At 39.5% G+C, this 22,930-nt stretch overlaps 1 protein-coding gene across 1 annotated transcript in view; it reads left to right on the top strand.

The window, feature by feature from the left end:
• The window catches only part of CHN2 (chimerin 2), a 167,712-nt gene that overhangs the window by 78,851 nt on the left and 65,931 nt on the right, over positions 1-22,930 (top strand). The window contains exons 4-6 of the mRNA XM_074151192.1: positions 13,261-13,292; positions 16,436-16,549; positions 18,513-18,798. Of these exons, the coding sequence (XP_074007293.1) occupies positions 13,261-13,292; positions 16,436-16,549; positions 18,513-18,798 (432 nt within the window). The remainder of the gene's footprint in view (positions 1-13,260; positions 13,293-16,435; positions 16,550-18,512; positions 18,799-22,930) is intronic.

Here is a 22,930-nt window from a genome sequence, read left to right as displayed (position 1 = left end):
ATGAGAGTTATTAAGTATTCAACATGATGCTCATCCAACATCTGGAGAGCAGGTGTCAGTGGGATGTGCGAATGACAGTGGAAAGATTTATCTCTCCATGTACGTATCATAGGAACTGGACTTTTTTGAGAGTGTTCCTTTGTATAATTTAGGATTCAAACAGCTTCAGACAAATGTAAAAAATGCAAATAATTTTAAATCCTTCATGCTTATGGGAAGACGTCTTTCATTCATAATTGCCAAATTCTGCACTGTTTGCAAGGAAATTCAAGCATCTGCTGCAAACAAAATCTGTAACACTGACAGATAAGCTTGTGAAGGTTTGGGGTTGGTTTTTTTTTGCTCTCACTACTTGGCATTTTTATCATTCCTCCATCTTTCCCATTGCTTTCTTCCACATTCTCCGCATTCATTTGCTCTTCCATTACCTCTCTGTTACTCCATAGTCACAAGGGTTTTAGCCTCAAATCTCTGCAGTGCTACCACCTGATTTGTGTGTATTTCTTGATTAACTGTACTGCGGAGACTGAAATCACCTTTCCTGATACACAAACCACCAGACTAAAAGCTGGGCCTGTAAATAAAACATGAACATTTATATCTTTGTGTCTTTGAGCTCTACTATCATGATTCTCCTTTTCTTTTTTTGCCTGCATAAATATCTTGTCAGCAAAAGCAGGTCATTCCTGCAATGGGAATCATATTGAATGAACTGTTAGGGCTTCAGGTATCTAACGGCTTTTAATTAATCACCACTGGCAGCGAGACTAGTGTGAATATCCTACCTTCTCAATAACATTGGATTTCTGCCAATATCCTCATTTGTAACCATATTCCTTCCAGCAACGTTTTAATGATTTATTTTTTAAATAGAAAAAGTTTCATTTAAAAGCGCCATTCAGGTGGAGGAGTAGCTTTTAAATATTGTGCAAGTGTGATGATAGCCACCAAAGAATCAGATTCATGTTGTGACACAGTAATATTATAAAGCATCTTTTAGGGTTTATTCTACAGAAATGCTGATAAAAAATTACATTCTTAGAAAATAATTTAGGCAGTCAACTTCCTGGTTTTATTCTACAGTGACATTTCAAAGAATTCCTAATTTTAAGAAATACTTCTGTATTAGACTATTGGAAGTTAAAATATCTTTTAAAGAAATGGAGTTTTTAATAACGTGAAAGAATTAAGGAAGGATGGTGACATTATTTGGGAACATTTTTGTTTAAACAATAGGCTTGTTATAAATTTCTGTCAAAGAGGGAGTGACTCTGACCCATGACTCTTGGATTACTTGTGTAGAGTCATTCAGATACTCATATCTGTGAATGCTATTCCTATTCTGTTCCAAGAAAGCCTTAATTGCTGACAGCAATTTTTGAGGCTGGCGAGTTTGTCTGCATTAGACCTTGCATATTCTTAACAGTGTCTTGGACAAGCCAGTCTCAGGAACAGTGAGAAACTTGTCTAAATTTCCCTAGTGTAGACAAAGCCTTAGAGCCTTAACTTATATTATTATGTAGAAAAATGTCAGTTAATTGCCTTAGTTGTCATTCTGAATTCCAAATAGATTGTGTCAGAAGCTGTAGAAATTATTGTCTCTGCCTTTAAAGTATCAAAATTACGGTTCCTTGACTAAAAACAAATATGATTAGAAAAAGGGGACTTTTCTTTGAAAAAAAAATATCCGTTTTTCTTTGCTTAAGTGTTTGTAAGAGACTAAAATAATGGTGACATATTCAGACTGTACCGCTGAGACTCTTTCAGTCTAACCATCCAGAGGGTCAGGAACTGTTTCGGCCCTCTGGGTATCCCATTACCCAGGTTTATCAAAACAAGTGTAGGGCTAGTGGCATTTCATGGAGCATAAATGTTGAAATGGTCACTGGCAGGTTTATAATGATATTCACGTGTTGTATATTACTGACAGAGAATATACAGGATCTTTACACATCTCCAAAACTGAACAACTGCAAATTATTCTTAATTCAGTTGTCCTAAAGTTTCTTCTGGAGCATGGGATTCAAGCTGAGAACAATACAATTAGTAGAGTATCATTTAAACAACAGCAATATTGAAAAGTGTTTTCAAAATGCTGGTTACTTTTCTCAGTCCTACTTTCAGGTGCAGAAATGTTTTATATTTGTACATAAGAAAAAGCTTTTAGTGGGTCGCTTCCAGAAATCAGCTAAGCTTGAGCAAGGTTGTTAAAATTAAGCCTTAATAAGATGTTTGCAGAGTATATCTGACTGGATAATAAGTATTTAATCATTGCAGTAAGTAGTCCATGAATTCCCTTATTCTGCTCACTTAGTGACCTTTACAAGCTGAATATCTTCTCTTTCTCTCTACCCTCATCTTTCTAAGAGCGATGTCTATACTGTGGTAAAGTACTAGAGAGCTGTAATAGGCATTGGCCATAAAATTGGTGGTAAATAATGAGAGTAAATGGGAATTTTCATGGCACTTGTTCAAATCACTCTACTGCAAAAAGTCAGACACTACCATGAGAAGATGTCTCTTACTGTCAATCCTGAGACCTTATGTAAGATAATTCAAAATATTGTATTATCTTTTCCTTAGAAAGAAACTTCAGAACACACACAGTGACACACCAAGAGACCCCATTTGCCAGCAATTAAGTGCAAACGAGCAGAATTGTTCTGAAACCTATTTTCATTAATGAAAATGTTTGTACATATAAGACTTAATGGAGCCTATATCTTCAAATTCTTATAATATTGCTGCTGCTTTAATTGTGTTTTTATAATCCTGTCTTTATGATACAAACAAAAAGAAACAAGGAGGACACAGCAGTAGTCTGTGGGTTGCAAATGAAGCTGGAGAGCAATTTTGAATAGACCTTGAGAGAAGGAGGAAAGTTCTTTACTAGAACTTTAGTAGAAAGCCTGACTTGGACTGAAGGAGGCTGAAGGCCAGGAAGAGTCTTTGGTTAAAATGGCACAGAGGACCTGTGTGAAATGTATTGTATCCAGCATCCTTCTAAACTGGCCACATGCAGGCTTTCCTATTAGGTTTAAAATGTGGGTTTATACCCAATGTCATTTTCCTGTGGTATCTCCACAGTGACTTTTGTCCCGCAGAATGCCTGTGGTGTGCAGCAATGGATGAAAGAAATAAGGGAGGCTGGAATATTGTTTGCCCAAAATTCTCTTGTATTCATCATGTCAGAGAAAGTTGCCGATGTTTTTTTCCAAGGCACTTCAAGGACTGATGGGAAATCTCATCTCTCCTAGAGTTCATGAAGTCTCACCCTGTTGCAGCAGTAGGGTGGTGGAGCACTCATGTGAAGCCACATCATCCTCATTTTGACAGTCCGTTGACTACTGAACAGAGGAGAAAGCTTTCTAATTATTCTGCAGGCACTATAGTAAATATTTCATTTAAGTAGTTACAGCTAAACAAAACTAGAAGAGTTTGTTCCACTTGAATTTGATCAAGTTTGATTTACTGATGTTCTAGATTATGATTTGCAAACAGGCTGATGTTTGTCAGAGTAGGGTAGGAATTAGTTGGTGCATTTATTGATCACTGTGAAGCGGCAAAGTTACAGCCGTCTTTTTGGAAGACAAGATGGCAACTTCTGACTAATGAACACAAACTGTATGTAGCTGTCTTTATGGACTGATGAACTTGCTAATTATCCCCCTGTCTTTGCTTGAAAGCTTCTTTGGGAAGTTTCACCTTCCTGTCCATTTCTCCTTGGAAGTGAATGATGTGTGTGTGTGATTTTGCTATTCTCCTATTTTTTTATTTCCTTTTGTCCTTGTTACATATCAGTCTTTTCATCTAGTTCTTTTTATTTTGACATGATGTTGAATGTAAGTAGTTTTCAAGGCAAAATAAATGAAAGCCTGTTTCATATCTTGACCTAGATAAAGTTTATCAATAAGCCTATGTGTAGTTGAAAATACGATTTGCTTGTATAGATTTACATATCTGTTCCAATTTAGGTCAGTATTCCTTGTGTCTGGTTAATATGTAGAAGAGGGTCTCATTGTCTCTGCTCTCTGACTGATACTTTGTGAGGTGTCTGATGTCTTTTTTCAAGATGCGAAACAGAGTATTGAGCAGTTGATGAATTTGTATTTCTTAATATGAATAAATATAGAAATTACACATCTGTCTTGCTTCCTACACTTTCTGAACATGTATGTATGTAGCTACATACACAGAATGATCAAATCAGTCAGTTACACATCTTTTTGGAACACCAAAGAGAAGTGGGCATGAACATGTTGGAATTTGTATGGTTTTCAAACAAGGACTCCTGAATTTCAGGGTTCAGAATGAAAATTCAGGAGGTTTGCAATGTAGGTTTCTGTTTATCCTTTGTTTCCAAAATATTTGCATATCTGTTTGAAATGCCATCCTAAGTAATATGTTGTGACACATTTTAACTGCCCTGTACAAATTAGTAAGAGAGAGAGAGTGCGTGTTAGAGATGTTTTTATGAATAGTATGTCTCATAAGTAGTTATCAAGTATTCAGCTTTGTTGAAATGAAAGCACCTATAAGTTACCATATTGTTCAGTATTCTCCTATGTAGTATTTTGCAGAGGACCAAACAGGATCTCCACCTTTTCCAGACTCAGTAAAATAGCTAGCGCGTATTCCTGTTCAGACTTTGCAGATAGCCTGACTTAAGCGAAACAGTTGCAGAAATATTCATAAAATCAACAACAGGAGATAAACTGAATTAATATTATTATTGGATTTTTGCTTTCATCCTTCCCCTGTCCCCATGCAGAGATGTTCTCCCAGTGTAATGAAATGGCACCCCACAGTGCTACACAGGCGCTTGTCTAAGGCCCCCTCCTTCTCATTTTCCACCTACCCCACCCACTCTCAGTTCTGGTGGGTTGTTTCCTGATTTTCCTTCCACGCCTCCAGCCCATGCTCAAGTTTATAACCAGTCTCCAATGTTATAAATGTTCGTTTGGCACTTCTCAAGCACATTCACTGGGCACCTTGCTGAAGGGCTATGTGTTTACACCAAATAGTAGCAGTGAGGTGGTCAGGAAGCATGGCTTTTGGGGATGGGGGTGATAAAACACCAATAGGTTTGTGCAGATGTGCTGTGGACTGTTGTGGCATGCCTCATAGGAATGTTTTAGTGATTCTCGCTGGTTATAGAACAGCAAGCAACATTTAGAGCACTAATATGGCTTACTGCATTTATCTGATGCTGATGGGGATATTTTTCCTCCCATTTAAATGACTCAAGGCATCACTCCTGAAAAAAGGGAGCACAGTTTAAATACTATATTCAAATTGTTCATCTTGCAGTCAAGGTAACATTGATATTCCTTCTTACATTTAATGATGCCCTTACTGTGGGAACGGAAGCTGCATAGCAAAACAGATAACTCCTGCTTTTGCTGTTGAAGTTGTTTGAACCTGACCCTGTCTCCCCTGACTATTTAGCAACAGCCCTCTTGATTAAGATTTATTTCAATTTATTTTAGCTCATGTTCAGGAGCACATTATTTTCTTTACTAAGTGAGAAAATACTTGGTTTTTCTCTTCTTGTTCAGTCTTGCTCTTTTCTGTTAGAGCTGAATATACGCAGAAATATATTCTGGTTTAGTAGCAGTAGCAGATGTCTGTGTTAAGGGAGATTTTTGTTACCTTCTGGAGTTTATAGTGTTTTGTCTGGTATATTGATTATTGGCTGCTGGACAGTTTGCTCAAGGTCATAGATAGGAAGCAAACCCAAATTAAAAATACCTTCATAAAAGATGCCTTAAAAAGCAGCTCTTTAGAAATTTTGGTACAAGCAAGTAAGCAAACAAGGCAAACCCAATTATTTTTAAATTCTTTGTCTTTAAAAATGATAGAAATAACCTTGAGTGAATGGAAATCAGCCTGCAGTAAGTGCCACAGTAACAGTCAGAGCTGCTGAGCTTCCTGCGTTTCTTTGTGATGGGTTATCCTTCTGCAAATGGGTCATTATGCATCTTACCTTCTCCGTAGGTTACAGCATGCCATCAGAGCAGAGACGTTGTGCAGCTTTGAGCAGCAGTTAATAAAAGCGTTCTTTGTGTTCTTCACTTTGGTCTTTCATTTTATATTCTTCCTAGTAGGGAAGAGCTTCACTCCTGCCCTCTCCCCAGTGCTGTAAATTTTACCACAGAATGTTCTGTTAGAAGATATCAAACTCTATTTGGTGCTTTGCTACATTGATAGGTTTGAACTGATTTTTGTCAGTGAGGTAAGCAGTGAGCGGTTTATCACTTGAAGGTTTGGCGTTCTCCTCTGGAACAGTTTGTTCAGTCAGCTGATGACTTCTCTCCTGAGAGCCCCACAGAGGTGGGCAGACACATGGTATTTTTGGGGGTTTATATGTGATTTATACAACCTATTCAGTCTGCTACCTGCTAATCCCTGTCTCCTGAGAGCAGTCCAGGCAGACATGAGGAACAGGCTGGCTGGATCATGGTACCTCAGGGATGGAAGAAACTCAAGAGGTTGTCCATCCCTGCATCAAGATGAGTTGCTTATCCTCTTCTTAAAGCCTTTCAAGGTTGAAGATTTCATTACTGCCTCTGCTTATTTATTTAGCGTTTAATTATTTTTAACACTTTGCTAAGATCTAAACTCTAGCTTGTTTTTTGCAGTTTAAGCTGACTACTTCTTGTCGTGTCTAGTCACAGAGACCAAATTCTTTTATTTCCTCTTGAAAGTGGCCTTTTTCATATCTGTCTGCTACAGCCCCTCTCTGTCTTGTCTTCTTTAGGCCAATCTCTTTTCGTGTCTTTCACATTTGCTAAATCCCTGCTCACCCCAGTTATTTGCTTCAGTCCTTCTTGAGACATGGTGCCCAAACCCACACTCAGTGGGACACTAGAGGCTTTCCGAGTGGACATTGCAAGGAGTGGATTACTCACTCTAAGGTGTCTTGTTGGCTGTCATCTTGGTTGAATGCCCCAGTATGGTATTCTGGTTTTGGCAGTTTTTGCAACAGACAGCATCAGTGACTCGTGTTCATTTTATGATCTGTAATGATGCCAAGATCCTTTTCTATGGAGCCCTGTCTAGTCACTTCCCCTCCGGTGTTTGGAATGATTTTGACATCTTGCTCCCAGCTACTCTTGTGTCCTGGAGGCACCGTAGTCCCTGGCCATCACCTGGCTGAACGTGTATCCATCGAGTGGCCATAACACTGGCATCCCCATAATGACAAAATCCCCTGAATGACAAAAGGAGATGCAGACTTCCAAAACTATTCATGTCACCTTTCTGGAGAGCCTCGGAAACATGGGCAGCGCAGGTGGAATGTCTTCTGGGAGCTTTGTACATTGCTAGTTTCTTTCCGAGGAATGTCTTTGCTCCTCCCTCATCACACAGCCAAAGTACATGAACATGCTCATGAAGTTACGTGTGCTGGATAAGCTTGTCATATGAAGCCTATCCCGTCAGCCTGAATGCCTCTGACTGAACATCTTAGGGGGGAAGACCATCTTTTCATTAACTATGTACATAGTGAATGTCTATAATTGGCCTGTCCTTGGCCAGGGAGTACATATATTACTTTGCTGCTGATCCTACTAACAAAATTAGCAATAGGCTTTATGATAGGGTACTTTTTGCAAAACCAAGAGTTGTTTCTCTTTGAAAACATTGATGCCAGAGAGCCTGGTAAGGTAATAGTAAGAAAGTGGTTAAAAGGTAGTAAAAAAGGTAGATAAATATTTCCCTTTGAAAGGAATGTTCCCCCAATTTAAATTGCTTAAGAATCATTGATGTGAAATTATTTGTCCTATTTGGAGGGAAAGTTAGACATGTTAATGGATCTAAGTAGAAATTTCTTTAAGAAAAATTTGGAGGAAAAAAAAATAGAAGTAGTGAAATACAACATCATTTTTTACTTCATGCCATTTAATGGGGCTTACAGTCCTCCTTAATCCTTTTTGGTTGTTGATTGTAAGGCTAAAGTTTGCAGTTGGCTCATGACAATTCTGCTGAAAGCTGAAGAATTCGGACAATAAACCCCTTTTCTGTACAGTCTTTCATTGGGCTTGTCTTGAAGGTTTCTCTTCCAACTCTTCTATTTGTCTCTATGTCAAACTGAGCTGAAAAACGTATTTATATCTAGTCAACTGGAATTACTGAAAAATAATTAGGATTGTTCCAAACAGAAAATATATTGGATTAAACTTCCTTTGGGAAAACGCCTCACTGCCTGCTCTGAGTGAACACACTGATGTTATTAACTCTTGGATCTTCTTTCTCTGCTCTTTCTGTGTACTGGAGAGAAGAACAGAGAGCCAGGTGCAGCTACTCACCTTATTGTTTCCCTTACCCTTTTATATTGTCTTCATGGGTGTGTTAAGGCAGTGGTTGAAATAGGTAGATATACAATATTATGCTGTGCTGGCCCTTCTGAGTTGCAGACAGATTGCTGTCCTAGAGGGATTTCTAAATTTTCATTCCAACATTTTTACATTTCAGCTTTGGCCACCGGATAAGGAAATATGTCTTGTGCAATGAAGCTGAAGAGAAATTAAATTTTTCTGAAATTAGGGTTATCTTATTTCTGTGGTAGTACTTACGCAGAAAGAATTCTTCAGGGTATCTTCAAATCTACAGTGCAGTGTGGCTTGGATATCGGTGCTTGCAATGAAAATCTATCACGTTAGGGGATGCTCACCTCCTGCCTGCATGATTCCCAGTAGTTTTGTGATGAGTTATCTTGCAGAGTGGTGTAGGATTTTAATACAATAATCTGTACATTAGCAGAAGTATGTCATGCCAGGGCTAAACCATCCTGGCCAAAAGAGGAGCCACAAATCCCAGGGCATTAAAATTCAGTAAACTTCAAAATTATGTAAACGTAATATATTGCATTAGCTTAGATAGCTAGTGTATTTTTTTGAAGAAGACTTATTTCCTCTCAGTGTTGACCTCAAACCCCAGTACATCTTGAAAAATATGCTGTAACATTATAAAAAAAAACTTGTAAAACTAGACCAGTGTACAAGTCAGGGGGTGGTTTTGGGGTGGAGAGAGGAAATCAGGTTTGGCAGGCTGGGATTCAAGGCTGGAGCATGCAGAGTCTCTCAAACATGAGCTTCCAAAGGCCTTTGGAGAGTACCAGGAGAGCTGTGCTGGGTTTCATTTCTCTTTGAGCATGCTTCAAGATTAGATATCATTGAATGTTGCTTTGTAAGAGTACTGGATTAGTAGCGATTTAGGGTGTTTCACCGTACGTCTTATTTCCTGATCAACTTGACTTTCGTTTCTTTAGCCTGGAGAAGAGAAGGCTGAGGGGAGACCTTATCTATGTTTACAATTACCTAAAGGGTGGATTGAAGGATGATGGAGCTGGACTCTTTTCAGTGGTTTCCAGCAATAGGATGAGGGGCAATGGGCACAGGCTGGAACATAGGAAGTTCCATTCAAATATGAGGAAAAACTTCTTTATGGTGAGGGTGACAGAGCACTGGAACAGACCGCCCAGGGAGGTCGTGGAGTCCCCTTCTCTGAGATTTTCAAGACCCGCCTTGATGCGGTCCTGAGTAATGTACTCTGGGCAATCCTGCTTTAGCAGGGGAGTTGGGCTAGATGATCTCTAGAGGTCCCTTCCAACTCTGACAATTCCATGATTCTGTGAATTTTGGTGGTAATTTTCAGTGTTTTCCCCATGGTTTCTGGAACAACGGCCAGAAATGCCTGCTCTGCAGCAACATCTTTGGTTTGAGACTGGCAATAATACCTTTTTCTGAGCCAGAAAATCACCATCTCACATTTGCATTGAAAACTGCCACTTCTAGCAGAGAAAGAGAATCCATTTAATTTATGCTCTGTTCGGGAGTAGTAAAACCAAGCTGTGGAGCTCTTTAAGGCAAAATACATTTTCAGTAGTGAAGACCTGTTATTTGCCTTACATAATTTCCCTCAGTTTTGTACTTTGTTTTGTCTTTTATCACAAGAGTCCTAAATGATTTAAACCCCCTGCTCTCCCCTTGCTCGATCTCTAGGGAGATGGGCCAGAGTGACGGATAAAACCAACTGGTCACCTGGGACAGGTGGCCCTTGTTTCAACAAGGAAATTGTGAGGGCTATACAGAAAGTGATGGAAGTATTCTTCATAGCCTTTATCTATGAAAAAAAACCTAAGTCTATGTGTCCTCGCAATAAAGCTGATTATTCTGGGCTCCTACCACAGGGAAGCAGTCACTTGTCTACCTGTGAATTTGCTTTTCTTTCCACAACTAAAAACTCTCTTAGGCACTTCTGCCTGACTTTGTGTGCACAAGCCCATTTATAGCAGGAGAGGGAAAGTTAATCCCAACTGAATTTCAGTCACCTTTGCCTTCTAGGATATATAGAATTTCCCTTGAAGTTTGTACAGAGTCTACAGTCGGCGCAAAACGGAGCTGCTGGCTTCTTTGATACTTTTAAGCCTCTGCTCCATCAATTGTGCAGGCTTTTGGTTTATTTCCAAGTTCAGTCCAACATTCTGGTTTTGATCTAGAGACCCTGATGTTATTTTGATCTTTTATCTTGCTGTAACTTTGTTTCCTTGTGTTTGTTCCTAACAGTGAAGTTGGTTAGGAGCGAAATGATTATTTCAGGCTAAAGAATGCGGCGACCACAGGAGAGGATTTTTTTTAGATTCTGGGGCACCTGGATGGTCTGGCAGATCAGGAGTTTCATTTTAGGGAATACTACAGCATCTTTTTTGTCTAAAGCCAAGTGCTGAAGTTGTGACTATTTTAGATGTGTGGATGCTAAAAGATGTTGGAGTGAATGTTTCTATTTTATGAAGGAGGAGGAAAAATATAGGATTTGATGGGCTTTGTGTGGATTCTCAGAAGAACAAATCTTTTAGCTCATGAAAAGTGGCGATTGCCATGTCCAGGGCAGTTCAGTCAGTTGCTAGTTGAATGATAAAAATTTCACAGATAGATTTGTATTTTTGTATAAATGGTGTTGTGAGCAGGATATCAAATGTGCCTCCATTTGCTCAGGGAGTTATTTCCAGATTGTTTTTATATTTTATATATTTGTGAGGGAACTTGTGCTTACAGGTATTTTGAGGATGAGTGCTAGTACTGTTAACTCTTATATCTTTCTGATGTAGGTTGAAAGTGTTGGGTTTTATTCTGTGTGTATGTACAATCAAGGCAAATCTATATTTTTTAAAAGAAGCAGGTTCTGAATCCTAGATGAAAGTCATGCTTTACCTTCTGGGGTGTTAAGGTTTTATTTGGCTTTCTGCAGAAATGAAATTTTATCTGTTTATTCTTTGCCATCATTTTCATGAACTGAGTGGCCTCTGTTTCCATGAAAGAGAAGATTGCATGGTGGTCTCACCTAACTCGGCTTCTGATATCCATTTTTTAATTAAGTTCACAACTAAATATATGCTTTGAGGGGGTCATTAACGTCTGTAAGGATGACAGGAAGGCAGCACAGTTCCAAAATAATAAAGTCACGTAGCACTACTAAAGATGAACATAGGCAAAACCTCCTCTCTGAGGTAATGTGGCTTTTTCATGATTTTTTTCTTTACTTATAAAAATGTAAGTATTTCATACACTTTATTCTCTGAGTTGCCACATATGCACATAGAAACACAGCACTTGCACTTGGCAGTTCCTCTGATTTTGCTCTCTCTTCACTTCTGCGTTCGCTTTTTCCTGCCCCTCAGAGCTCAAAGATGTTTGTATCAAGGTGTTATTCACAGGCAGGAGTTTCAAGGGTGTGATACTACTATTGTTAGTGCCGTGCTAGAAGAGAAATGCCGAGCTGGGAAAGAAGCGCAGTAAGGACTTGATTGAACTCCCATAGGTCTTCCATTGAAGATTCTCATTATCTTGTACAGACTTTTGCTCATCTTGCATTGCTTTGTAGCCTTAGTGACTGCAGGGTAGAAAGTCAGCTGCTTCGGTTTAGTGCATGGCATGTAGATTATTGAATCAAAAGTGTCACATTTATACATTTGCTAGTCAGAAATAAAAGAAACCTTCATAAATTTAAAGTTTTTATGAGTGAAATAAGGAGATTTAAGCAAAACAAGTTTCCTGTCAGATAAAATGGTGAAAGTTTATTGGTTTTATCCTGAAGGCTGAAACAGTCTTGAAACCACAATTTTTTTACTTATGTGTTGGTATGCATGAAGCAGTAATTCCATTTATATGGGCAGCTTTCCTCAGGTATGCACTCACTCAGATATTATTTTTCTTTAGGAATCAGGAGACTTTATGTATATTTTGTATTAAGTTCTGTCATGCTTATGCATGAAAATGCTGGCTGAAGTGTGAGATGACACTGTTGAGAAGTGCCATCGCTGGAGATCTCTATAAAGATGCTTAAATGCATGCATATATATGAATACGCCTGGAAAAAAACAAACAAACAAACAAAAACCAAACAAAACCCTGAAAATTATTTTGTAATGGTCAGATATGTAATAATATCACAAGCCTGTGTGCAGGGTGAGGTCCCTCTGTGAAAGCTGGGGCAGCCGTGCCCCCTGCTGGCATCTCCTGCCCTGATGTGGGATGCAGCCCAGCTGTGGGGAGTCAATGGCTGGGGAAAGATAAAATCAGGGGGTGGGGAGCTTGCTTTTTGACAACCTGCCAAAAGATTGGGCTCTGAGAAAGGGGCCAAAAGCCTCAGACATCTCCTGAGTTTCTGGACAAAAACATGGTATTCCTAACACTTGGTTCAAAGCTCTTTAAAATAATTGGGAGTCCTTCCAGCAACTTTCAGGGTAATTTGGATCAGGCCCGCAAGTTCTTGAGACTTCAAGGAATTTAAGACTATGTCTAAATCCAGAAACCTTGTTTCTCGCAAGGATATTAAATTCTTTATCTTTGGTTAGTTGCCACCTATAGGCAAAAAGTGTTTTTAAGAAGCTAAAGGGTGTATAACAAAAATAGTCTTATTTTATAGTATAAATATTAGATTGGCAAAACTGCAGTAAACGATTCTTACTTGATCAAATTTTATACAATTATATGTATTTTTATACAATTATGTCTATTTCTTTTCACCATTAATAAGTGTTACTCTTCCCAGAAATCCATCAATAAAACCACCTCTTTTGTTTTCATTTTTCTGCTCTTCTGTGTTGTCACGTTCCACTCACAGTTTTGAATTTGGAGAATTTAATCACTTAGATGGGTGCAGTAACCCTCATTAGTATTCAAGCATAATTTATTTTATGTCACTTATTTAAAATTGAGTGTGTTTTTAACATTTTTTTTCCTTTCTTTATAAATTTAGGTGGAGAACAGACCAAAGTATTATGGAAGAGAGTAAGTATTTTACTCTTTTAAGTATCTGTTGAGTACATCCAAAAGTTGTTGTTCTAGAACTAAAAAAAAGACACAGTGGAGGTCTGAAAAAAAATTTTATTTTATCTTTCACTTCAACTGGGAGCTAAATCTGTTGAAAGCCTAATAATTTAGCTATATTACAGTAGTGCTGCTCACAATGTATGGACTGTTCTGCCATGTAGGACCGCATGTTTATTTTGCTTTTCTTGGGACAATTTGGAAAAAAATTACTGTCTATAGTATTTCTTCCTTTTATTTTGGTTGTTGCTTTAACCTCCCAGTGGTCCTGCAGTGGCCTGGGGAGAAGAGAAGCAGCTTTCCTCCCTCACTGCCTTTTTGTGTATGTTCCTTTACTTTCTCCACCCTACGTGGTTGTGGAAGTATGTGTGTCTACTACTGCATGTCTAAATGCTGTTCTCCCTGCTAAACTTACCAGGTCCGAAATACCCAAGAAGGAGGTGTATTTTTGTTGTGAGGAAAATAATGGACCACTAGAGTCTAATTCCTTTGTGCTCAGCAGTCTTCTTGCCAATAAATAGCTTGAAGGGGACTGGATCCTGCATTGGTGTGAAGACTTGGGCAGGTGAAGTTGAAGGGAAAAGACACTGCAATGACCACCCAGATATTCTAGTTAAGCGGCATTTGCAGAGCTGCCGTTTGGCCTTTACTAGAGTAATCTGCTGAGGCGCTAGCCCTTATTGCTAGCTAAATTACTTACAACCCATGTTCTATTTTTTCTTCCATCCCAGACACATCATCTGTGTTTAATGATCCTTTTCTCCTATCAAAAGGCTCAAAAGCCAGTAGCTTTGCCCCTAATTACTGAAGTTTCATTATTTAAGTATTATCTTTGACAAGAGGGAATTCAGATCTAGCCACTAGAGTACAACAGAGCTGAAGACAGTACCTACCTGAGTAACCCACCACACTCCCTACGGCAGGACTTGTAAAACCATTACAGCAATATATAGTCCAGGAACATGCCTGGCTGTTGGCGGGCTGTGGGTTTGTGGAGCATCGGGGCTGGCAGGAACTGTACGAAGGCACCTCGGTGAACCTGCCCAGGCAAGATCACATTAGTTATTATCATTTGGAAAGATTTCAGGACCACTGGGGACAGTCCTATACAATCAATTGACTCAGTGCTCAGTAGTGCTTGGAAAGAAAGTCAGAAAGGAAAAGAAACAGAAAATACATAATTATATTACTATATGAATCTATGATGTGGCTGTATTATAAATAGTGCATGTAATTCTGGTCCCTCACTACCCCTTCCTCCTGCCTGCTTTTTAGAAAGGTTATAGGAGAAATGGAAGGTACAGCAAATGGCAACAATGGTGGAGCAAAGGGATGCAGCTCCTGCCATATGAGGAAAATGAACAAGTCTTCCTCAGTGGATGTCCACGAGAGGGACGTGCACAGCATCCCTCTCAAGTGCATTGCCACGGGGTGCTGCGGAGGCCGAAAGCATAAAGATATCAAAGGGTTTACAAGTGAGATTCTCAGAATCATGAAGGGTAAGGTCATAGCTGATCGGACACAACTTCTGGCTAAAGTGGTGATGGATGGACAGGGATGTGAAGCGAAAGAAATATGTCACTGCTTCCTGTACTCTTTCCGTAAGCATTTATTGTCAGCTGCTGTCAGAGGCAGGCATCTGAGTTCAGGGGATCTTCTGCCGTGTACAAGCTGGTTTTATGACATTATATAAATGTAGCAAAAACATCTGTGAGAAAGCTTGGATTACCCAGTGCTTACCACCCATAGTTAAATAAATTTCCCAGGTGACCCAAGTGTCCTGTCCCAGCGGTTTCTTAAATTGATCACCAGAAGAGCTCTTTTATCTGATATCTAACCTAAAGCCTGGTATATTTTATAATGAGCTTCTGGTGGCAAATAGCCTATGCTCATTATTTTTAACTAGAGTTATGAATGGCCATGAGTTTACTGGTAAAGACATGCTTAAATTGTGTCATCTAGGGGATGCTCATTTCAATTTGGATGTGGCAGTAAATGACCATGTCCCCACCAGTACAGACTGAACATATGAATCAATTTACATCATCTTGAATAGAAAGTCGCTCAGGAAAGATTACCTAAGTGTAGTATTTCCAGCATGTATTAGTTGTGAGACAACGTAAAGAGAACAGAACAACAATTGCATTTACAGCCAGCGTGTTTTTCTTCTCTTTCACTACCGAGCCAGAGGCAATGTTAGAAATGCACCACTTCATACATGTTGTCAGAAAAGAGAAAATGCTGAAGGCCAGTACATTTTAGTGCCTTTTTCTCAGACAGCAGCAAAAATAGAAACTTTCAAAACCTCTGAGCAGACTCTTGGACTTACCAGTTAGTAAAATGTGTGTGGGAGTTAGTACTCAAACTGCTGTAAAGGCTGCATTTGTACTTGTGGAGAGATCACTGCTAAAATTGATTATTGTAAGGTTAATTGTGCATCCTAGGGCCTCCTTTCTTAAAATAGCAATGACAAAAGAATTGGAGAAGTATTGCTTTTTTCCTACACTGAATGAGGAACTCACTGAAATACAGAAAAGAGTATTTTTCCTGAGGCTACTCTTTATCTACTAGTTTAATATATGCAAGCTATAATTTTCAGTAATTGTTGCCATTTTTTGTCTCAGTTTCCCTTACAAATTTGAGGAAGCAATGTTAATATAAAAATAAAGCAAACTGAAAGTAAGGATGACCTCTCATTTTAAGTCATCTCCATTTAAAATAAAATAATGCCTTTGTGTCTAGTTTTCAATTCTGTTGTAAGACCTCTAGAAAGGAAACAAGCAAGAAGGGCATGGACTCGTAGAGGAGAAAAGTTGTGAAAAGATGGGGCATTTACAGAAAAAAAATCTTTGGGTGTGGTTGAAACATCATTCTGGCTTATACTGACTGAAACTGCGCATACAGTGGTAGTTTTTGTTTTGCCTCTGTGCTGGACTTGCCCAGGCTGGATGACTGTCCTGCCACTTCTAGGTGCTGGGACGCTGTACTGATGGCTTAGGTCATGATGCTCCGCAGTGTAGAAGTTTTCAAATGGTGTCTGGGGTGGAGGGGGGGGATGTTTCTGGTCGGATTGTTCTGTAAATCACTGCAATGTCTTCCCTTAGGTTTCACGGGATCATTTCTCGGGAGCAAGCAGATGAAATACTTGCTGGCGTAGAAGGAGCGTATATTCTTAGAGAAAGCCAGCGGCAACCCGGCTGCTATACTCTTGCTCTCAGGTAAATGCTGTTTTAATAGAGGTTTGTAGTTCAAATGTAAATGTGTTTAATGGAGGCGATTATATCAGTTCCTTTCGGATGAAGTCTATGTCCACCATTACTTAATCCACGTCACGGTGTCAGAGTGATTTTACACCCTCTTGTCAGCAGTTTGACCATCGCAGTAGTACAGCAATTCAGTCACTTCTTTAGCACTTGGCTAGGAAGTCCCTTTTCAGAAGCAGACCGTACCAGTCTTCAAAATTTTTTCTACCTAGAGTAGCCTTTACAACCTTGAGTGTTGTAAAGATGGAGCTTCTCCCTGAAAACTGTGCAAGAGATGTGAGTGAGCACAGAACAGGGGAGTGTCCCAGCAGAGGACACAGCCAAGTTGTCCTCTGAGCTCAGTGATGTGTTATACACAAACATTGGCAACTGTCAGCAATAATAAACCTGGATAAACCTGGAAAATCATGAAGTCTGGAGGCTGACCAGCTGTCAAAGGCAGCATGCTGGACTTAGTTTTCTTCCTTAACTGGAATTCAAACTTGCTGTAGAAATACAGTGTGAAGCATGGGATGCTGCTGCTCAAAGAAGTAAGCGTCTGCTATTCAACTGAATGAAAAATTCAGTGGGAGCCCAGGGTACAACCTCACTGCCCCTTACAGGTGCCTTTCCTTGAAAATACAGCCATTCCTGGCTTAGCAGTGCCATTCAAAAGAGCGCTGCTGTGGATAGTTGCAAGATGACAAGATATTCTGTTGGGTTTTGACGAAGCAAACTCCTTGGCAATATTTTACAATGTTGATAGAAGCATTATTACTTCTGTGGGACACACACACAAAAGTCTGCGTTTTTACCCTTCTACTGGTAATCCAGAAGGAAAAATCCTTTAAGGAGTTACCCGAAGTAGCTGTGATATGATGCTGAAATCATCCTCAGAAATCGTATTGATATGCAGATGCTATAGCTGGAAAAGCTGGTGAGTCATGCCAAGTAAGAAGTGGTGTAAATTAAAAGCAACTTTTGTCAGCTGAAAAAGAACAAACGTAATTTTTTAGGGCTTTGGAGAGAGATTTCAAAATAAAGAATAAAAGAACTACTAAAGGATGGGGATTATGGCGAAGTGCCTGTTGTTTTGACACAACAGCATGATTTCTAAATCTATCTGGACAATTATTTGTAGAATAAAAAAATGAATTTGATTATAAATTGAGAATTTGTACGAAAAATGTGGGTGAAAAAATAAGAGGCTTAAGCAGTTTGATTTGAATGTCCAACGAAGTATTCAGAGATATGCACATTTGATGCAATATAAGGACCATTTAATGTCCTATCTTTGAATCCTTTAATCAGCAATAGGATTCCAACCATGGTGTTATAGACTGAATACCCCATAGATTACACCTGCCATAAATAGGGCCGGAGTTACTCCACAGAACTTTGGATGTTTAATTGGGCTCCTGAATTAGGAGCTTGGTCTCCCACACTTCCTGCCAGAGGGTGACTCAGACCCTTAGGATTTTAATTTCTTGCTAGAGATGCCCATCTCTCTTCATACTGTAAATGTGCTGATGGTGGTTAAGCATCCACTTGCTGCACCGCAAAAATGTTTCAGGAATGAAGAGCCCTTAACACAATTATGCATCCTGGTATAAGGTCTTGTGAATGCAAACGTGCCTTTCCAATCGCTGCGGTAGTCCCTTTAAGATTTAGATTTAAACCACATGTCTGGGTCATGTAGCTTGTTGTGGAGATCTGGCCTCAGTTCTGTAGCCCAGTCCATATGATGCAGTTGAGTCTGGATTTGAACTGGAGTTGATCTCTCCACAGAGATCCAATTCCAGCTGTGTGCATATTCCATATGTAAACCAGACATAGACACGTCAGTGAAATTACCTCCTAAGTGTTTTGCCAGTATGACTTCTCTCTCTCACTCTTCACTCCCTTTCTTCCCTCCCTCCTTCTTTTCTGGTATTTGCAGATTTGGTAATCAGACCTTAAACTACAGGTTATTCTATGATGGGAAGCACTTTGTTGGGGAGAAAAGATTCGAATCAATCCATGATCTAGTTACAGATGGCTTGATAACGTTGTATATAGAAACAAAGGCTTCCGAGTATATTTCCAAAATGACAACGAACCCCATCTATGAACACATCGGATACGCCACTTTGCTGAGAGAAAAAGTGTCCCGGAGGCTGAGCAGAACAAAAACCGAATCAAGAAAAGCAAGCGTAACGAGTGAAGAAAATACCCCAGTTGAAAAGGTAAGTATTCAGTTTAAAATTTTGGCAATTAATACCAGTCATTCTATCAAATCTGAGGGAAAGAAGTGTTTGTCTAAAGACCTGTTTCTTTTTTTCTATACTTCATTAAGTATTACTATCCCACTGAAAAGTTTATATCCCATTAATGTGATCTTGGCTCCGAACTAATATTTGACAGGAGCTTATGATGAAAGCTTTCTAATAAGTACCAAATGCAAATGTTTTCACTGTGTAAAAAAAATAAATATCTATATATACTGGTTAATTTAAGAACTGCATGTAAAATTGTTCACAAGTTATGTTTCTTTGTACATGTATACTCAAGAATATTCCACAATAGGATTATGAAACTGGTTCCCATTGACCCTTCACCACAGCTCAAGTTTGTTATCTTTCCATTCACAGTGCAAAGCTCCTCTTTTCTGCCAAGTCTTTGGTGGATGGGTCTCAAATTGGGATATTGTGTGTTTTCTTCCCTTTCTTCTCTGGGGTCTGAAATTGGGATATTGTGTGTTTGCCTCCCTTTCTTCTCGCTCTTCTCATTTGAAGTGGGCTTTCCTTGATCTCCATTTCTCATGCGCCCGTATCCCATAGCGTTGTGTGGACTAGAATTTATTTACCTGGTGATAAATTGGGAATTTTGTGCAGTTAGCAGCCATCTGAAGATATAAAATTAGAAATTCTTTTACATGTGAGAAACAGTCTTGTAAGTAGTGACATGTGGATATTTTCATTTCCCAGGTGGTAAGGCAGCAAGAACTGTCAAACAAAACTTTTTTTTGAGTGCGGTGTTTGTGCTGAATTGACTTGCTGACATTTTTAAGCGTACTTGTGCAGTGTAACGGATGATTTTAGTGTTCAGTATGCTGGTTAGCTAGTTGGGAACTAGAGGCGGTTTGTGTTTGGGAAGCAGGGAGTGAGTTTGCCGTCAGATAGTAATACTGAGCATGAAACAGGTCAGCATTTTTTAGTGTATCCTTATCACTCTAGGACATTTCTAGCATGGTTATTATCTTTTGGGTTCACATATCTGCATCAGCTGACTATAGACTTGTTTGGATTTCACAGGAGTAGTAATTGATCGAGTAACTGTAAACCATTCACCCTCTATAAACAAATGAATTCCACTTACCATGACATTTTTTATGGAAGGCATACTGCTACAGGGAAGGCCTTTGGAGAATGGCATGGCAACAAGTCCTCCATTCAAGTTTTATTTCAAAATTAACTCGCTGACGACAATAGGTTTTGGTTCAGTTAGACGGTATTGTAATGTGCAAGAGGAGTGGATGCCGTAGAGAAGGGCTTCGTGCTCGTTCAGTTGATTCTTGTGACAGGACATTGGCTGGTTGTGAGTGCTGTAACCAGCAAAAGAAAGTGAATTTCGACTTTATTTGAGGCAAACCAAGAAATAAACGTAGTGCAGTATAACAGACATTTTCACGTATATGTTTTCGTGTAAGGTAGGAAAATGCTCCAGAGGATGTTCTGGAAAAGTTTCTTCTATATTGAGAAAATACTGGACCATCATTGAGATGACTGTAAACATTATTACATGACTGTAAAGTAATAAAGCAATCATGACAGTTGCAAATCATGCTACATTCTCTAGGAAATCAGGAGAATATTTTTTTGCACAAGGAGAAACACAATTTCAAAATTGTGTTTGGTTTTACATACAGTTCTTGCAGTTGAGGAGCAATGGTCCTTTGTATCTCTCAAACTGCTCTCAAAGACTTCAGAGGAGGTTTGTTGTATTTGTTTATTCCATATTTTTCCTAACAGATGGTGGGTTTTGTTGCGCTTGGGATTGGATGTTGTTTTTTGGGCTGGGCCGTTTCGAGTGACTACTGTAAAAACTCTTTTGAACCAACAGAAGGCAAACTGTTGCTGAAGGAACCCCTGCCCTCTCTCCTTCACCACTGCCTTTTTGCTGACGTACAGTTTTATGCAGCTACACAGTACGTGACACTAGAAAATGGCTCCAGATTAAAATTAACTCGGCCAGAAAAAAACCCACATGATTTTTTCAGCCAGATCTGCTACCTGATCCACCTCATGTGGATGGAAATGCAGCACAAAGCAGAGGGCAAGACTTCTGTCTGATGACAGCTCCAAAAAAGATGATATTGGCTTAAACTGAGTGCAGAGCTGCATCCTTAGTCCCAGGTACCTGAGCTTGAAAATGTTTGGACTTGATGTAAGTTGCTTTTGATAGTGAAAATACACTTCTGGGCCTCGTTAGTGATTGGATTAGAATTGTAGAATCATAGAATCATTTAGGATGGAAAAGACCTTTAAGATCATCAAGTCCAACTGTAAGCCTAGCACTGCCAAGTCCGCCTCTAAACCACATCCCTAAGCGCCACATCTACACGTCTTTTAAATACCTCCAGGGATGGTGACTCAACCACTTCCCTGGGCAGCCTGTTCCAATGTTTGACAACCCTTTCTGTGAAGAAGTTTTTCCTAATATCCAATCTAAACCTGCCCTGGCACAACTTGAGGACATTTCATCTCATCTTATCACTTGTTACTTAGGAAAAGAGACCAACTAGGTCATCTTTTGTATTGCAGCTGAATGAAATTAAAGTGTGTAAAGTGTTATTTACCTCCGAGGTGGTTCAAGATGCGAAAGGCAGTAGCATGGGTCCTTACCCTACAAGGATTAGCACTCATGTAATTTTCTGTACGTGCAAGCCTGGGCTGCGTGGCTGCGCTGTTGTGTAAAAATAGCCAGCTTCAGCTAAGCCATTACATTGTTGGCAACCCTCCACTGTGGGGAAGCAGCAGAAGGAGGAATAGCAGCTGTTTCTGACATACTTTTCTTGCCAGGAGGAGTAGGAGCAATCACAGCTACAAGAGGAGCGGGGCTAAACAGGCAAGGTGATCTGCTCACAGGCTGAAGACCTGCAGTAGCAGCTGAGGCCTCTCTATTGATGATTAGGACTCCCGATGGGCTTCTCTACTGGTAGCAGTAGTTTTCCATCATCTTTGGGAAATCCATGTGCAAAAAGGGTTACTTCAGCTAAATTATTAGCAACTGAAAGAAATTCACTGAAGTCTGTATCTTGAAGCTGACGATGGTTGATTTTGCTTCATGTTTTTGCTTTTGGTATTCTGGGATTTTTTGGGTGTGTGGTTTGGTTGTTGTTTTTTTTTTTGTTGGTTGGACTCGATGATCTCAAAGGTCCCATCCAACCAAAAATATTCTGTGATTCTGTGATATGTTACCGGTAGAAGCTCATGAGAGGTTTGGGTAGCAGACAAAGACTCAGGGATCATCATTCCCATTTCTTCTTCACAGTAACCTCACACTGGGCTTTGGAATAATCTAGTGAAATACCGAGCATTTGTCAGTAATAGCATATAGGGACAAGGGGAGATAAAGGGAATTTAATGCTTGTTTTTCTATAAACCTTAGAAGTCCTCTAAAATATAAAAATAATATGGAGAAGTGGTAGTTCAACAGGAGTTGTATCAGATGTTTTGCTTGAGGCTGTCATGTGTTGTACAGCATTTTAGACAAAGGCCATGGTCTGCCCACAAATCAAAACCTTCACCCACTTCAATTGCTCCAATAAATTTCAGACCTCTAGAAATAAGTGAATGAATATTCAATATTCTTTGCTGCATGTGTGAAAAATCATTGCATTTTCTGTAAAGTGTGTTTTCTCTGGCCAATTGAAAAAGTAAAATGTCATTTTTTTTAATAATTGAGCTGTTTTATTTGAAAGTGCTGCCTGGAGTGTTTTGAATGTTTCAGAAATGATGGAGTGGGGGAGAAAGCCACACATGCAGGACATAAACTTCCATTATTTCTCAAAAGGAACGTGAGAATCCAGCGCTCTAAGGTTAAGCATCAGTACTCCTCTTACAGATTAGGCTTTTTACAAGTGAGATTTTGTTTTATACTGAAACCAATTCCAGAGTGTGAAAGTGCAGCTGAAGGCATTAGTCTCCTTAGCGGGTTTGTTAACACCATCCAGGAAATCTGCTCATCTTGTCACCTCCCACACTGACAGCAGAGATTATTCAATGTCTCAGTCACTCCAGCACCACTGCTCCCCGTGGGGTAGGTCGATGGAAGGGGACCACCAAGGCACGGGCTGGCAGGAGGAGCACGCATCCG

Source organism: Numenius arquata, chromosome 7, assembly GCF_964106895.1.
Source record: "Numenius arquata chromosome 7, bNumArq3.hap1.1, whole genome shotgun sequence".
Lineage (NCBI taxonomy): Eukaryota > Metazoa > Chordata > Aves > Charadriiformes > Scolopacidae > Numenius > Numenius arquata.
The sequence above is the reverse complement of the archived record's forward strand: the minus strand, read 5'-3'. Positions and strand labels throughout refer to the sequence as shown.